At 44.8% G+C, this 16,887-nt stretch overlaps 1 protein-coding gene across 2 annotated transcripts; it reads right to left on the minus strand.

The window, feature by feature from the left end:
* Nucleotides 1-200: 200 nt before the first annotated feature.
* Nucleotides 201-16,175, minus strand: LOC114871884 (LHFPL tetraspan subfamily member 6 protein-like). 2 transcript variants are annotated; one of them, XM_029178439.2, is made up of 5 exons: nt 15,180-16,175; nt 10,680-10,798; nt 8,524-8,699; nt 6,245-6,340; nt 201-6,014 (listed from the first exon to the last, which is right to left on the minus strand). In XM_029178439.2, the coding sequence occupies exons 1-5, from the start codon at nt 15,267-15,269 to the stop codon at nt 5,881-5,883; spliced, it is 615 nt and encodes a 204-aa protein (XP_029034272.1). In that variant the 5' UTR covers nt 15,270-16,175; the 3' UTR covers nt 201-5,880. The 2 variants fall into 2 exon arrangements, with proteins under 2 accessions (XP_029034272.1, XP_029034271.1); XM_029178438.2 differs by having other exon boundaries at nt 6,245-6,343.
* Nucleotides 16,176-16,887: the final 712 nt, after the last annotated feature.

Here is a 16,887-nt window from a genome sequence, read left to right on the forward strand (position 1 = left end):
CTCGATCGTTTCCCCATGAAATCGTTAACTTAGCAATCGCAGTTGAATCGGTACGATTGCTAATTTATTAATTCTCCGCCGTCTGCCTATTTCCAGCTTTCCTTTTATTCCGGATATAAGGGAATCCAGTGAGAATTATTTAGGGAACGTATCTCCCAAATGGAAAATTGGATGATAGGAAAATGAAGCACAACCAAAGGTTCATTTATTCAAATTTTATTATAAAATATAATAATACGTAACATTTACGTCGTGTCGAGTATTTACGCGCTATACGTACATGTATAGAGTATGTACAAGGGTGTGTACTCGTAAAGTTCACGTCGCTCTCGATGGCTGTCGTTAACCTGTTAACCGACTCATTTTTCAACCCGAAAAAAACTGCACTCTCTCCCTCTCGCAACAAAAATTCGCTAAAGAAAAGTTCATTCATCTTGCACGTAGACGTATGCTAATATACTGTATTTTCCTCTCGATTAAAGCGTAATGATGCAATTAACCCCCCCGAGCCGGTACACAAGTTTTTGTATGTCGCATTCATGAATTTCTATATTGTTCCTTATCGTACAAAATTAACTCATTGTCAGTTAACCTGTTAACCGAATAATTTTTCAATCTGAATAGACCTGTTTCTCCTTTGAGGGTATAATAAAGAGGGTATAATTAATTAATTTTTTATGCAACCTATACTCTATATGAAGGTATGATGAACCTTCCTCTTAATTAAAACGTAACGATGCAATTAAAAAGAAAACTTTTCGATCGAATGCGTTAATTTCGACGCGTCGTCAGTTAGCAGGTCACCTCGTCGATTCGGAGGGGCTAAAGATACAATTCTTTTAAGAATCGCAGTTAACAGGTTAATTCAAAGTTCAGTCGCACTCGCTCGAGCACACACCACACAGAGATACAACGATCCTCTTTTGGATCACGCCGCACCGTGCATACGCGGCTCGAATCCAAACTTTGGATTCGTCGTTTCGCATTGTTGAAATCCACGGACACAAAAATCATTGATTGTTCTGAGAAAAAAACGAATGACGCTTCGAGTCAACGGGTCTGATTTTCTGTGAAAAAATATTGCCGAATTTCGCGCGTTCGCGGGTATGTTTTTTATTTTCCTTTCGTTAACCTTCATCAACGCGAAACGGTCGAACCCATTTCGGACGCGAAACAAAATTTACTTTTGTCTCGCCACCCAGTCGCACGATCGCGCTACCGTTATTTACATTGAATAGTGTTCCTCGAACGTCAATTATTAGTACACGTTTTTTTTTTTTTTTTCTTTAGTTTGACTGGATCTGTCTTTGATCGATCTAGATCGTACAATCTAGAAAACGTTGAAGTTACAATTTAACTGTAATTAAATTTCGTATGCAAGCGCTGTTAGTTTGAAAGACGACAAATCGTACAACAAAGGAAATTGTGCGCTTACTAAAACTCCGTCGCGAAAGGGTTCATTCACGAAGGTTCTTCACCGCCGACAACGTATTCAGGCAGTAGGTTTTTCGTGTCCTCGAAAGGATAGCAATTTACATGCAAATAAGGAGCAAAGGATCGAGTGGAACGGTTACAAATCCGTCTCAATCGATTTAACGCTATTTCTGGAGGTATCAAAGAACGGGTCACGGGTTTACGAAAACGACTGGCAATCGTTCGATCAATTATTTGATTAAATTTAACGTATCAAAAGTGTTTTCTTCCCTCTGTTTACGGATTATCCGGTTCGATCTTTCAATGAAGAGGAAACGATGTCGGGTAAACAATCGAAGGAGTAAATCTGGTTTACGAAATAATTTTCAATCGAGATGAGAACGCGATGCTCGTAGCCGGATCGAATTGTAAACGAGGGGCAAATTGCATCGTTCAGCAGCAACGATGTCTCGTTTGCAGTGTCGTTTACGCGTCGATTATGCCGTCAGAGTCTGCTCAAAGAATCAAAGTGTACGCCTCGGGTCGTTGATTTAATCGTTGACGCGAACGGATCGACGGGAGAAGCAGGAAAAGCGAAGCGAGTCGGCACGGTTAAAGGGTAGTAGCTAGTAGCACCCCTTGTCTCCGTGGAGGAACCGCTCGACTCGGTAACGCGAACAAAGGAAAATTTCATCCATATACCGAGGGGGAAACTATTACGAAATTGCGTTTCGTTCCTCAACCTGTATTCCTAAGAGGTTCGTTTCCGTTCCCTGTATAACGCGTATCGCGTCAGGCGGGGCGGAAAAACGAGGTCGAACGATATCAAGAAGGAATTCGAGGTATCGACGAGAGTTTCGCTCGCGGCCTCGTTGAATATTCCGTCGCGAGGCTGCTGAACAACGATGCAGAAAACACGACGTTCAAGAAACTCTCCGATGTGCCATTCCCGTGGATCTTTTCCGACAGGCTCGTCGTCGCGGATCAAAGGGAATTTTTGGCAACCCTCCAATTACGAACACGAAACTTGAAGCGTTTATACAGGGCGTCTGAAAAAAACCCGCGTACCGTGAAAAAGCGTGCAACTTCCACGACTCTCTGTTTAAACCAGAGAGTGTTTCCAGACGACTGAGCAAACTTTCAGCAATTTGAGCAAGATTGTCATCCAAACAATTCCTTCGTTCGACGAGTTCGCCTCTCGATAGCTCTATTAGTCGAGAGAATAAACTCGACTGGTGTCCCGTTCGCAGCGAGAGAAATGGCTCGACGAGCGTTCCGAGAAGGTTGCTGCAACTCGATAAGAGGCAAAGCGGGCTGGCGGAAAGAAAAATAGCGAGAGGAGGAAAGCGAGTCGCAAAGACGTACGCGGGCAGAGCGAGATTTACAAGGAAACTTTGCTTCGAGCATCTCGCGGACAGCTAACATAGTCGATCGATCGATCGATCGATCGATCGCGTCGATCGCTAGACGATTGATTTTAAACCCCTACTTTTCCTTTCCGTTCCGCAGAAACTACTCTTTCACCGTGAAAATATTTCCACGAACGCGAAAAGAAGCCCCGGAACTGTGGATACGAAAAGACGTTAAAAACGGGAAGTCGAGTGTAATAATTTTCAGAGCGAGCACCGTTACACGCGTACAAAGCGTGTGTCGACACATAGCAACGTTCCTTTCTCGAGAAAGAAACTATTCTTACGATTTTTCAAAGTCGTTTCCGTTAAACTGTTATAACTACGTATTCTGTGTGAGACAGGGATTTGAAAACTGACGACTTCGTTCACAGCAATACGCGCCATAACGATACAATTCCGCCAAATTCACGCTCTGATAAAGAATAAAAATCTATTCGAGAAACCGCGAAGGGTGCAAAAAGCCACGTCAGGTCAGAGTGTCTCGGCGAACGTACAGTTCTCGACACAGCGAAGATCGCAATCGCAAAATCACGGTCCATGAGATGAAAATTGTGAGAAAAGAATAGCGAGTAGGAAACGCGAAGCGTGTTACACGATTTCTCTGAACAACGCGCGACGGCAAAAACAACGCCGCCTTTGAAAATCTGGTGAAATCGCTAAAAGCCGCGGCCTCTATTCTCCTCCCTCGCTTTTCACTTTTCGCTTCTCTTTTACTCTCGTCCCATCCACTGTCCACTCGCCTCTCTCTTTTCCCCTTTACCTCTCTGTTACTTTGCGCGAGCTAAATTTTCGACCAAGTCGAGTGGACCACCCTGCGAAACGGAAACCGCCAACGTAAAAGCGACTCTTGCTGCCACCTTTCTAGTTCGCCTCCACCGTTGCTTTCCTTTTCTTGGCCTCGTTAACGCCACGCGTCGACTAATTGTGTCCGCGGTCTACCCTTTCGCGATTTAGGGCTTGTCCCAGTCCGCCTTTCTATCTCGTCTGGCCGCGTAACGAGGAAACGGTAGTGAAACGACATTTTCTGCAAAATTATCCTTCGTTGTTCTACCGAAAGTTTAAAAGGCCGCGTAAGTTTTCAGTAGATGGAAAACCTCGGAGTTGGTAGAAGATCGTCGGTTTGAACAATATACCTTTAGATTCTAAGTGCATAAATGGAAATAAAAAGCGTTGACCCTTTCGTTGTGGCACGTTTGCGACAAAATATACGCAAGATACACTGATGAAAATTACTTTTTTAAAAACATTGCTGCAACGAAGAATCACGACCAAATGAAAAAATTCGGTCTGAATTTCGATGAATTCGAAACGTGCATCGAAATTGGATCAACCGAATGCGTTTGCAAGGAAGCGACGATGCGCGAAGCCTCTTTTGGCTCGTTTTCGCTTTTTGCAAGGTGGATTTAGTTCGGACAATGCGAGTACCTTCACGGAATGTCGGCTTTTCGTTCTCCGCTCGAAAATCAAGCCCGACACGTTCCCGATTTTTCCTAGCCGCCATTGTAATTTTAATTGCGAACCAACTACGCTTCTCGAGAAGACTGCTGCACAGGTTAGGAAAGGGGTCGACGGCATATCGCCGCGATTCATTATTCTAATTGGGAATCGTTCATGAGTGGAACGCAGCTTTTGTTTAGTTTTAGACTTTTGTTCTCGCATTGCTAACGAGTCGAACGTTAAATTTCGACATTTTCTACGGAGATTTTGTCATTTTCCCAGGGACACTTTGTCCCAGTATTGTGCTAGTTACCTGTCTCACACCCTGAAGCTTGTACAAACAACAAACCCGAGAAAGCATGGGGTGAAAGCGTGGAAAGTCCATTCCATCCTCGGTGCTGGAACTGTTGGCGACAGATCTCGAGAATCAGTCCAATGGACATAAACAAAGAGGCAGCATGAAAAAGATGGGTACGATTGTCCCTTCGGTGGCAAAGCAACCGTTGAACTCGAGTACGGTCGAAGGTGCCGAGAGAGAAATAACGTTCCCAGCGAAATCTCGAACAAGTGGCTCGAAAAGGAGCAGAAAATCAATCGCGAGGGCCTCTAGTCCTTCGAAATTATTCAACCTTTTAATTTCGCTAATTTCGCGATTATGACACGAGCCTGTTAACCGCAAACCGTGACTGTTTCTCACAGAAGAAACAGGGACGTGGAAAATGAGAGGAGGAAACGAGTAGGTTTGAAAAGCGAAACACGTAGCTGTTTAGAAATACTCAAGCACAACCTCTACAAGTTTGGAAGACAACAGGATTCGACAGACATTTAAAATTGTCATGCTCTAGTTCGTAATTTTATTCATCGAGCACGATCTCGATTCGATCTCGACGAGTTTTGCTTGTCGAACGATCCAGTCCCGAAATAGGAATCGAAAACGCTCAGAATTTCATTACCTTTCGCTCGTATCTTATAAATAAGTTTTCGCTTCGACGATTTAACCCTTTAGCCAGGCCTGAAATGAGTAGAGTAAAATTGGAAGCAACGAAACGATAAGAAGATAAGAGCCAGCTAGAAGGTGCGTTTCGAAAGGAAACCACTATCGTGGGATGTAGATAGCTAAAGGGTTAACGAACCAATTACCCTAATACTTGGTTTACCTCTCGTCTAAAGGTGTAGTCACGCTGCAGGGACACATCAAATTCGTCACGGAACGCAACAAACTCCCTGTTCAATTATCCTTACGTTCTACAACATACAGGTTCGTTCACGTGTACAAACATTAACCGCGTAGGAAAGTGTAAAACGTAAAATTGAAGTGATGACAATTTATACATATATATAAGAAAATCTCGCGTTCACTGTCTGCAGATGCAAACGGACTCGAAATATTCGTTTCTAAGTAGACGGTGGGTGGTATGACGTTACACGCAGTTGGGTGCTCGCGCAGGTGGGTGCGTGTAAACCAGTGTATACCCAGGTGAACGCAGGTGGCGAGGTGAGGCAAGGCTGGTGGGTTGGATGCTCGTGAGGGGAGCGATAATCAACAGACCGTGACGAAGGAGAGGCTGGTCGTCTTCGGCGAGGCGTAGGCATGAATCGATTGCGAGTATCTCGATTGTCAAATGCGCAGGGGATCGGTGTGTGGGTTGGACGGCTTGTGTCGTGCCGCGCAGAAGCTCAATCCAAAGCACAACATTAACAGCGCCACCGAGCCTACCAGCAGGTGGCTTGACCACGACACCGAACACTTTCCTGAAACAGATGCCAGATACGTCTGTCAACGCCTTGACACGTCCCTTCCTTCGCTTTGGTTAGCCGCCATGTAACGCTGTAATTGTGTCTGATGGTTGCGCGGTTACCTCCTCGTCGCGTTTACTTTGCAAAAGAACGAAAAAACTTCTCGTCTATCGCAAGAATTGTGGGGAACGCGGCAAAGAGAGGAGACGTTGGATCGTTAAATCGGTGCTCGGAGCTATACTCACCGAGATTGTATACATTAGCACCCTTCCCACAGGACTCCCGTACCTCTCGGTTGTCCCATCCTATGGGATACATCACCAGACCGCCGCATATCATCACTGCTGTAACGAGAAAATGGCAGCACAGGGTTAATAGTCGATTTAAATCTCCTGTCTTTTCCATCCACTACGAGGTCGATCCTTTTGATCGAGCAAATACCAGGAATTCCTCGAATTCTTGGTACCCGTTGGAAAATCAATTGTTTCGATTTACGCGTACATACATGTTCGATCGAAACCAGCGGCGAACCGCGAGATTTCCTTTCAACTTTTTCCCTTTTCTAAGCCAATTAATTTAAATTGTCTGCTCAAACACGTAGCGTTCCACGTTTTTAATTATTTCAATGTTAACTTATCTAATTACAATTCAATGAAATAATTAAAAGGAACGGAAAACGATTCGTTATCAGGTTATTCTAGCCGAAAATAAAAATGAGTGGAACAACGCGTTACACGAGGTGGCAGGAAGAGCAGATTTTCCAGCAGCCAACAACGGAAGGGTTAATCGTTGAACGGTCGATCGGAATACCAGGCATTCCCTGCACGGTCGACGCGATAGGTTGGATAACCGAGGGCATCAGCCGTCACCGATTACGTTCATCAGGTTGTTTTGCCTTCGTGCGTTTCGCGTTATCGTCGCTTCGACGAACAACCATCGTTCGCTGCAAAGCATTCTTTTTTTGCTTAGAAAGAACTTTGAAGACAAAGCTTGTTTTTCTACAATTTTTCATTTTATAAATCGTTTTTGATCGGAAACAATAGAAGGGTAAATCCTTTACGAGCGTTTATTAATAACAATAATGGAGGCAGAGCGAGGAATAGCGGGAAGCTATTTTAAACGCGACGGAGTCGAGAGTGGAAAAGCGACGCGAGCGAGAAAATGGAACGCGTCAACGTTTGAAAGAAGAATGATATTCGAGTAATATCCGTTTTCTTTGTGGACAGTCGGTTCTCTAGCCGTTCTCGTGAAACCTCATGTCTTTCCATTGCTTCGCAAACAACCAGACGTTCCTATTAACGTTTCTCCTTGGTTCCCTCGTTTCCTACTTCTCGATCGATCCAGGCCGGATCGCTTTTCTCGAAACTTTACAAACCGTTCAATTTTATCCTGCTTTAAAACGATACTAAGCTCCAGGCTAAAATAACATCGTCAGATTAAACTCTCCAAGTTTTCAATTCAGCCTGAATCACGCTCTACTCTTCTTTCATAGATCACTTTGATTATTTATTATTTGTGCACTTGTACAAAGTATCAGGATAACACGGAACGTTCGAGACAAATACAAGCGTGAAATGTACCGAATCTGTGATTCAATTTAGCAGCTGATGTTCTACACCGACAGATCTATCGTACAACCTAGTCAGGAAATCTATTGTTCCGTCTATTATGCGAGCTAAACTAGAACTCACGATCAGTGTCGAAGTTATCGTGAAACTTGCTATAGAACGCGTTACCTACCTCATTGTCGTCGATTCGACGTCGAAACACCGGCACCGCACCGGTGTAAAGTTTACCGCGAGTATAGCGCGACCGTCACTCCGCAGCTTATTAACAGCTACATCAATTACGGCTCTCTAGTCTGACAAGTAATTGATCGATCGATCAGTTTCTGAACGTTGATGGACAATCAACGGGTACTCGCAATCGGATACAAATTTAATCTTTCTTTTACGTAAGTCCTATAAATATATTCTTCTTCTGAAATTATTATTAGTTTTCTGCTTGCCAATCCTGTTGGCTGTTGGCTCGATTCTTCGACGCAGCAGGATCGCGGTTATTGCCTTTAGCCGTTCGCCAGCCGAATGGAGACAGGGTAAATGACCCAAAGCTTCTCATTTCGCGTTTATTGTCGATCGACGAGGGACAAATTTATACATATAGACCTCTTTTCAACTATTTCGTTAAATTTCTAACCGCTATCGTCAATATTTAATGTGTTCGAAATCGCGAATTCAACTACGGACGTTGAAAGCGATTCATCGTGAATACTTTGGAGCTTTTTATTCTTTTGCGAAAACGGCTGACCCGCTCGCGCTTTATTTACCGTTGAAACGCTTGGAACGTAATCGGCCGGTGCAACGAGCCTCGACCTCCAACGATACACCGCTCGATACTTGGCTGAGCAGCAAAGAGAAACACGGAGAGGAAATAAATCTCGAATTGCCTAGGCCCTAGGAAATTATACCCTCGACCCTTATCTTGTAACGTCGCTAGAACGAGGAAGATTGCGAGTAATACTCACCAGCGAGTAGTTGCAAGGCACCCAAAACTCTGGTGTGTTTCGGTGTCTTTAGGATGTGTGGAAGGAAGCTCGAAGCGGCTGCGAGCAAGGTTAAAGCGCCGATCACGGCGATCGCGACGCCGATTCCCATCGTGACGGTACTCGCTTGCCACCAGCCGCTCGGTATGTCCCAAAAGCTGCAATCAAATATTTTCCCAGTTATACCGTTGGCCACCGGGTGCGTTCGTTAAACTGCATTGTGGACAAAATTTCATGGAAATTGAATTTCAAGTTGTAAATTAACGCTTTCCGGGCTGAAGCGTAACTTTGATTGAAAGTTAAACTAAATTTTCTCCTCGGTCAGTCGCTCCGCTCAAGCTGAGTTTATTTATCGCTCGATAATTGTGGTCGTTGATTCGGATGTGATTTTATAAAATCGGAGGTCGATGCTTTAAGTTTCTCAATTATTTCGCGCTCCTCTCTGTATCGCCAATTTGATTGGTCGAATAGCTTTTCCCGTATGGACAACGTGGCTCGATAAACGTCCATACAGATGAAATTGGTATCCACTTTTGGAAACTCTGAATTTGCATTCTTTATCGTGCATTATACGCCAGAACGAAAGGATGTTGTCTTTCGACGGTGCAGTCGGAGGCAAAGAAGCTTTCACGAATCGAAACAGGCCACACGCTTCAACTATTTCGGATAACCTGAAACACGCGGAGCGCACACGGCTTTTCCAATGAAATGTAAACACCGTGTGAAAAAACGCGTCAGAATCGCTGAAGCAACGATAGCGGTGCACTACTTTTAATTAACGTGCTTTACCTGAAAATTTCGAACGAGTCGCGCGACCGTGGCGTAGAACGTTTCAATCGACTACGATTTTAAATTCGATCCCTTCGACTCGCTTTCCTCTAACAATTTCAATTTTTCAACATCCAAAACATCAGTTGGTCAAAGAAGCGCTCGTGGTTTCACCGTGTGATTTTCATTTCCATTAAATTTCTCTCCTTTGACCAAACATACGTACGTCGAAAGCAAACTAAACCGGATCGTCATCCGCGTGTACTTGTATGCGTGTTTAGTATCTTTGATCCATAATTGAAATACGTAACATAGGTCATTTCCATATAGTACGGTGGTTAGATTCGTGGTAAACGGTGTCTCGCGTACACAGACCCAGAGATATAGCCGCGCAGTCATTCGTGATCGTCGATTTGAAATTACACCCATGCTTTGCGGCCATCCTCCATATATGACTTTCCTCGGAAACCGTACAATTTACTCTTATACTCAATTTTTGCCTCGTATCACCTATTCCGAAATCATCGCGTAATCTCTGTTCAAACGTATCTGTAACATCAAAAAAATTGCAGCAAACATTTTACAAACGCGTGATCAATCTGTGTCGCAATTTGTTTCACGAGCGTAGCAGTTTTGTACAGGAAAAATCCGTATCATCAAACGACATCGAGCTGATACCAGCAAACGGTCAAAATAAATTTTCCTGGTTTCCAGTTAAAATAGCGGGTACACGTGTAATCATATTTACTGGAAAATTACATTTTAAATTCCTACCACGCGAATCAAAGAGAGACGAAAAGATACCGTTTTGTCGAGTGGAAAAAATAAATGAAATTAAAATTTAATGATTTCGCAAATCGTACCCATGTGTAAGTTATCTGTTTCTCAATAACGAACTCGTTACTAGCGCGCGTCTATGTTACTAGCTCGTGGAAAATGCGGCTGAATTATCGTAGAAAGTTTTTCAAATTTATCGTGCTCGTTTTCCGTGGAATTATTCTTGCTTGGTGGTTGAAAATTTTACGAGACTTTACGTCTTCGTCGAACGAAATTAACTCGCCGATTGCGTTTGCGAACGGAAACGATATCGAAGGGAGGGTGAAAGCGTGAAGGTGCCGGGAAATTGAACTTTTCCGGCAGACTGGCTTCGAATAATCCGTACGAATTTCTCCGTGATCTTTGCTGCGTTTCATTCATAAAAACTTGCCTATTTGCCAATGAGAAGCAAGATTTTTCCGCTCTCAAAAGTAGACTTATATTTTCTACTTTGCTTGCGAAGCTAATGGAAAAAATAAGCAGGAAACTTGGTGAAACGCGATCGAACGTCATAGATATGGGGTCTAAAGCGAAGAAAAGTGGGATATACGTACCTGGAGTACCTGGCGCACTCGTACACTATCTCTGGAGCAGTGTTCGGCGCCCTTATTCGTGGATAGTTGCAGCGTCGAAAGGAACTAAAGTACGCGTCCGCTTTTCCCAACAGTCGTCCCTGAAATCCAAAAGAGTCGCGTGTTCAGGAAAATAATTGAGAAAGGGAAAGAGAAACCGATCTTGTCCGAGCTCTTCACTTTTCACGAATTTCCAGAAAAATTCGTCGAGAGTAACGCAAACGTTTTATATTCTATCGGAATATATTACTAATTTCATCGAGTGAATTGTTCACGACTATTCTCCCCTTGCTCTTTACTGTGAAACGGAGTTGAAAACTTCTCTCGACGAGCAATTGAAGGTAAAGCGACGAGGAGGTTTGGTGAAATTTCAAAGAGGAATCTCGTCGCGAATAGGTTGCTTTTGCTCGCTGATTTTCGAGAGAATTTCGGTCTGGGTTAATGGTACTCGGATCGAAAGAACAGCAGCAGATGGATCGTTACTCTTGCTACGCCGGATTCCAGACGGAGGTTTTGCGTTTCAACTGGATCCACGAAGAAAACCGTTGACCCCGTGCCAAACAGTTTCTTCCTCGAGAGATTAAGTTTTGCAGGCTATGGCCGTTGCGCGTCGCGACGCGGGCGCAAGACGGCTTTCTTGCACGCGAGCCTGTTAAAAGCGCGCGCCCCTTTCCCACTCGAATGAACCCTCCAAAGTCCGACTGAATTTCCGGGGAAATTGTTCACCAAAAACGATCCAACTCTACTTTCCCCTATCGTAAATGCTTTTAATTAGAGGTTGCCGCAAATTCACCTTTCTTCGTTAACAGATTGCTAACCAAGGAGCACTTACTCTATAACAATAGACAGTAATGATAATTGAAATTGACTTGTTCGTTCTCTCGCAAGAAACTGCTGAAAGGTAGGGTAAACTACGTAGACTCTTTCGGCGTGTCTGACTGACGAAACTAGCTTTGCCAAACTACTATGTATATAGTTTAAGCAACACGCACAGTAGGGCATCGGCGAAGAAGCGAGAACGTAGAATCGCAAATGTAAATTCGCTTATACATTTATTCATCCCTCCTACTCGAGTATTTTCAAAGCCATTTAAAGGGTTCGCTCGACGCTTGACTGCTCGAGGAGGATATACGTTTCGAAAGGACGGGACGCTAGGCGTCCAAATTATTCATCGACTGTTTTCGCGTCCGTTACCTGCGTCGGATTAACGAGCTTGCTAGCGCAGGTTGGATTCGAGTGAACGAACCAGCGAGCAATCTAAAGTTTCGACTTTCAAGTTCTACGCTGACTTTTTGAATTCCTAAGGAACGCTCGAAACTAAACGAGAAGTCGTAAATTGATTTTTCTTGCGTTCTAATGCTTAAAGAAGAATCGGCAAACTTTCCGGTCACTGGGTCAAACTCTCGTACCGAGTCGTGTATTAAAGGGTCGTCAAGCGAATAACGAGGCGGGAATTAAAACGGTATTTATTCTCCGGGCTCGATAGCCGACGATTTATTCTCTTCTTCCTGAAGTTTCTGAATTTCGTTAATGTAATTGCGCCAAGGGTGGAGCTGGAAACAGCTCGGGGATATTATTGGTATTGATCTTTCAAATAAAGCGAACCCTTCGTGAATGTTTCAACGCGTAATGCAATGTTGGTAGGTAGAATACACATCGTTATCTTCGAACTCGCATGAATCGCTGTCGAAAAGTTTCCTACCGGCTGGCTAGCTAGCTGGCTATTTCCGATTGTTACGAATCAAAATCAGTTAGCTGCTTGTTGCGCGTATGGAGCTGGCCGCGTTATACTAGTGTAAATATCTGTTATCATACAGTAGATACTGAGAGTTAAACGTTTAACAGGAAGGGCGTTTACATTTCATCTGGCTTTATGAATCGAACGGTTCCTATGGAAATACCATTCGTCATTAAAGGTTCGTCGATCATTCGCGCGATCCAAAACATTTTCGCGTGCACTTGTTGAATGTCGTTCCTCGTTTGACCGGTTGCAAACGGTTCGTTAAACGCAGCGTCGCGTCGTAACGAGACCGGCCGAAAATGCGTTCCATTGCGACTAAACCGTATAAACAGCTTTATGCAAAATTTATAATCTGCCAATTTCGGAGCTCATCGGCATGCTAATGGTACACGCTTTGGCACGCGACTCAACCATTCCCGATTCTACGGCTTTTGGCCTACCGTGTTACGTTCGGATCACGAACAGATCCGAATCAGAGTATACCGTCAAATCTCTCCATTTGCCAGTTTCTGAATAGGAAATGTAGCAAACTGAAAGGAACGGTGCTTGTTCCAATTTAACGCAAGTGTTGATTCAGTGAAATATATCGAAAGGTTGAAGTGTGTGTGTGTATGTGTGTGTAATGGAATTACGCTTGATTACGCTCGATTACGCGGGGAAAATGAGTAAGCTAAAGGGGAGAATTAGCGGGTCGTTTACTCCGGGGGCGAAGAAAGTGTTGAATTTCGCCTTCCAAAGTTTCACCCTTTCGTTTACTGGACTGGAAGTCGGAAAGTGGAAACTTGGTTGCTGTTTAACAGCGACGTAATTGCGGAAAGTTTGCAATTCGTGCGTTTTACGATAAATATGATTATAGGATTATTCGCGCCGAGAAATCTTCTGTTTAGCAGAATTTCGAGCAACGAATCGAAAATATTTTCATCGAAAGGCGGATAATCTTAAGGTATAAAGACGTATTCCCGGTAGTCGATAAAATTTTATTAGCGCGAAGGGAGGTAGTGGAAGGAAGGGGATGCACACGCTCGCGTGCAGACAGCCGGGATCGCGATGAAAGCACACACGCTCGTCTCTCGCAGTTTCAAACGGAAGCGGAGAACTTCGAAACCTATTAACGTTTCTTTGGATCTTTGTTACCCGAGGCAACGTTTCCGCATCCCAGGAGACATTAATATGGGTTGCCGTTTTCGCGATAGAGTTTCCAAGTTGCTTCGACGCTTTCCAGCCGGTTCTTGTCGGTTTCGCGACGCGCCCAGAAATGCTACGAAATTGCTCGAGCTTCTCGCGTCAATTTAATGCTCGCGCCGAACAACGATCCTCGTCTGTCGAAAAGTTTCCCTTCTCGCGTGATCGCAACGTCTTGCCAAACGTCCTGCCACGCAAACGGTTCCTGTTAACCTTCTTCGTACACTCTTTCTCTCCCTTCTACCCTCTAAACGCGTTCCTCCCCCGAACAAAAACGACGTCGTACGGTTTTACGACTATGGAGCGAAACTAACGGCTCGATGAAAGCTCGATGCTATCAAAGAACATCGGAAACCATCGACGTCTTTTTAACCTCTCGTTGCAGCGCACCCTCTCTGTGTGCAGGTGCTTTAAATAGGTGTTCTTCTTCTTTTTAAAAACATTCTTTCCCTTGTTTTTCTCGATCTAGCCAGAGAAAAGGGAGGCGAGAACACGACAACACGACCATTTTTCGGTCATTTCAATGGTATTGAAAATTTTCTTTTCTAAAAATTACACAAAGATCCGTCGATTCAACGTTTCACGCCACGGTTCAAAGAACAATTTACTCGGCACTGTTTATTAATCCGGTCAAATGACTGTGTTTAAATTACAAAACCCGCTGCCAGCGCAATTCGTTCGACAGAGCTCGGTACAATTGATATTGGAAATTTGATTTTATCGAGGTCAGCCTTCGCTGCTGCTCCCCAACGAATTTATTCACTTTTATCCGTGGCTGCGTTTCCTCGCAGATTCGTCTCATTAATTAACGAGCGCATCTGGTGTTTAACTCGAACGCGAGAGGCGTGTTCTTCCTCTGGTGGAAGAGTTTTTAAACTCCAGTACGCTGGTTCGTCGGTTGATCCCGGCGTTACGACGCGACGGGATCGCTGCACGGATTCAATTTGATTTGAAAAGCGATAAATTTCAGCGAACGATTGATTCGTCATTGGGACAGGAAACATTGTCACACCGTAGGGGTTCTGTCTGCGCCGTTCGTCGCTTCAAACGGACTGATTGCGAGTTAGTACGTACGAGTTGTTGGCGCGAAGCTGGTCCATCAACGAATTGCAGCTCTGTTCGAACCCTTTTTTTTTTTTTGCCAGAAAAACGAACGACCGGAGGAGAAATATCATATCGAGATTCAAAATATCGGTGATCAAAAGAAATATGTACAGCGCCCCAGAGTTTTTCCGACAGAACGGGAGGATATATTCTACAGTTAAAAATACTAAAACGTTATGAATTTCCTTCGCACGTGGACCATGATGTCTTTGATGACTAACGGTGTCTAAGGATGTCCAAAGCTCCGTATCACAGTAAAAGCATTAGAAAGAGCAGCATGGAACACAGTGTGTGTGTGTGTGTATTGCGATAAAAATACGATTGGAAGGAGTAGGTAGAGTGCAGCTGGGCCAGCTATCAAGCACGATCCGTAATTAGAACGGTGCCACGTTGGTTGCTCTGTGGAGCGAGGAGTCGCGCGTTGGATCGAGCAAAAGAGAAGATGGATCGCTCACCTGAATCCAATAAGGCAGGTAAAATCCGGAACAGGCGAGGATCGATGCCACGGTGGACAGAGTCGCCCACAGCACGCACAGCACTGTCATCTCATCGGTTTAAAAACGTTCCTCCACGATCTCTCTCTCCTGCTGCTCCTCTTCTACTCGCTCATCGTGAACAAACGGTCGAAAACAGGCAACCCTTGAACGCGAATGCAAACGCGAACGCACTTGTACGATTCTCCGGCCTCTGCGCCAACACAAAATTCTCGGGAAATTGGGTCGAGCACTCGAGAAAACAGGCTAGTCTCGTTACAGTTTCGTCGCACAAGTTACCAGGAAAGCACCGTCACGAGAAAAACTTTATCTTTTTGATTCACTTTTGCACTCTACGATGCCGACGCTGGGAAATATGAAAATAGAGCCGGTTAATAGGCCAACTCACGGTCAAGGTTCGCCGTCGGCGTGTTTCCCTCCACGCGAAAGCATCCCTTATCCAGTCGATCCTTCTCTGTTTATCCTTATCCAATTTCGTTCTGGTTTAACTCACGCCACGATGTACACAAGTTCCTCGGCAGGCATGTTCGCCGAGGCGCACGTCAAAAGGGGATCGCGGCTTACGTGGTCGTTTTGTCTCGTATCCCGTTAATTATAGAATCCCGTACTGGTTGGTTCGTCGACTCTCGAGAAGAATTCACCGCCCTGCTTCATTCTGTTCGCGGCAAGGACAAGGTGAACGGCAGAGGCAAGGAGAGGAAGCGTTTCTTTCTTTCGCGATGGTGTTTAATTATAGGCAACTTGTGAGAAGGTTTGAAAACGAGAAGAAGAGAAGAAGTAGGAGGAGGAGGAGGAGGAAAAAGAAGAAGAAGAAGAAGAAGAAGAAGAAGAAGAAGAAGAAGCAGCGGACGGAGTGGCGACCGAGTGAACCGTCACTCGCTCGGCGCCGCTTCAAAACTACGACTGAATCCGAGCCGAACAGCGGACAAAGTTTTAGCTACCACCGTGTTTCGCGATGCGCGCTGCTACGCCGAGTGCGGCCAGTCGCTGGCTCCGCTCCGCTCCGTTCCGTTCCGCCTCGCGGTATCCTCCCACTCTCTCTCATCTGGCGAACATGTGTGCGCCGTGCGCGTGCTGCGCCAGCGCACCCTTACCTCCCTTCCATCCTTTCCTTTCTTATAAATATGTACTTTCCTCTACTTTTATGCCGTTTATACCTTTTCTGCCCACCGACCACTCTTTCGAAAAACTCTAATTAAGGTGGCCAACTATGTAGTTACCTACCTTGTTGCTACCTGTTGATAGTTTTCTTGCGTTATCGGCCCTACTTACTTTCCGTTCGCGATCGAATTGTTTGCGCTTTCGAGCACGTGGGTCGCGTGTCGTTCCTAAACTTGGCCGCATTTTTCTCTCCCGCGATGCCATCTGGATAACACGTGCGGCTAATTCTTTCACTGCTGCCTAAAACTGTGATCCGAGTGGCACGTCTTAGCCGTATTACCTGGTTACTAGGAATTACGTATTTAGCAGTCGAAGGGTTCAACTTGCAGAGCTTCTGGAACTTCGGATTGTCAATTTCTTCGTGGATAAATGATTTACCGGGCTGCTAGAATGTTCACGACCTACCCCACACGTCGCAATTCGTAGAGCTTCCTAACAAGTAACAAGTCCAAACTTGTAAGATGCAATGGCGAGCGCGGACGGGGGTATTCGGGAGGCATAGAGGGAC

The sequence above is a fragment of the Osmia bicornis genome, chromosome 1 (assembly GCF_907164935.1).
Source record: "Osmia bicornis bicornis chromosome 1, iOsmBic2.1, whole genome shotgun sequence".
NCBI classification, from domain to species: domain Eukaryota; kingdom Metazoa; phylum Arthropoda; class Insecta; order Hymenoptera; family Megachilidae; genus Osmia; species Osmia bicornis.

Excerpts from the sequence above, each read along its gene's own strand:
- LOC114871884 (XM_029178438.2), bottom strand. The coding sequence starts at position 15,269 with ATGACAGTGCTGTGCGTGCTGTGGGCGACTCTGTCCACCGTGGCATCG. Across the intron at positions 8,700-10,679 it reads GAGTGCGCCAGGTACTCCAG|CTTTTGGGACATACCGAGCG; the intron begins GTACGTATATCC and ends ATTTGATTGCAG. Across the intron at positions 6,015-6,244 it reads TGCTAATGTATACAATCTCG|GAAAGTGTTCGGTGTCGTGG; the intron begins GTGAGTATAGCT and ends CATCTGTTTCAG.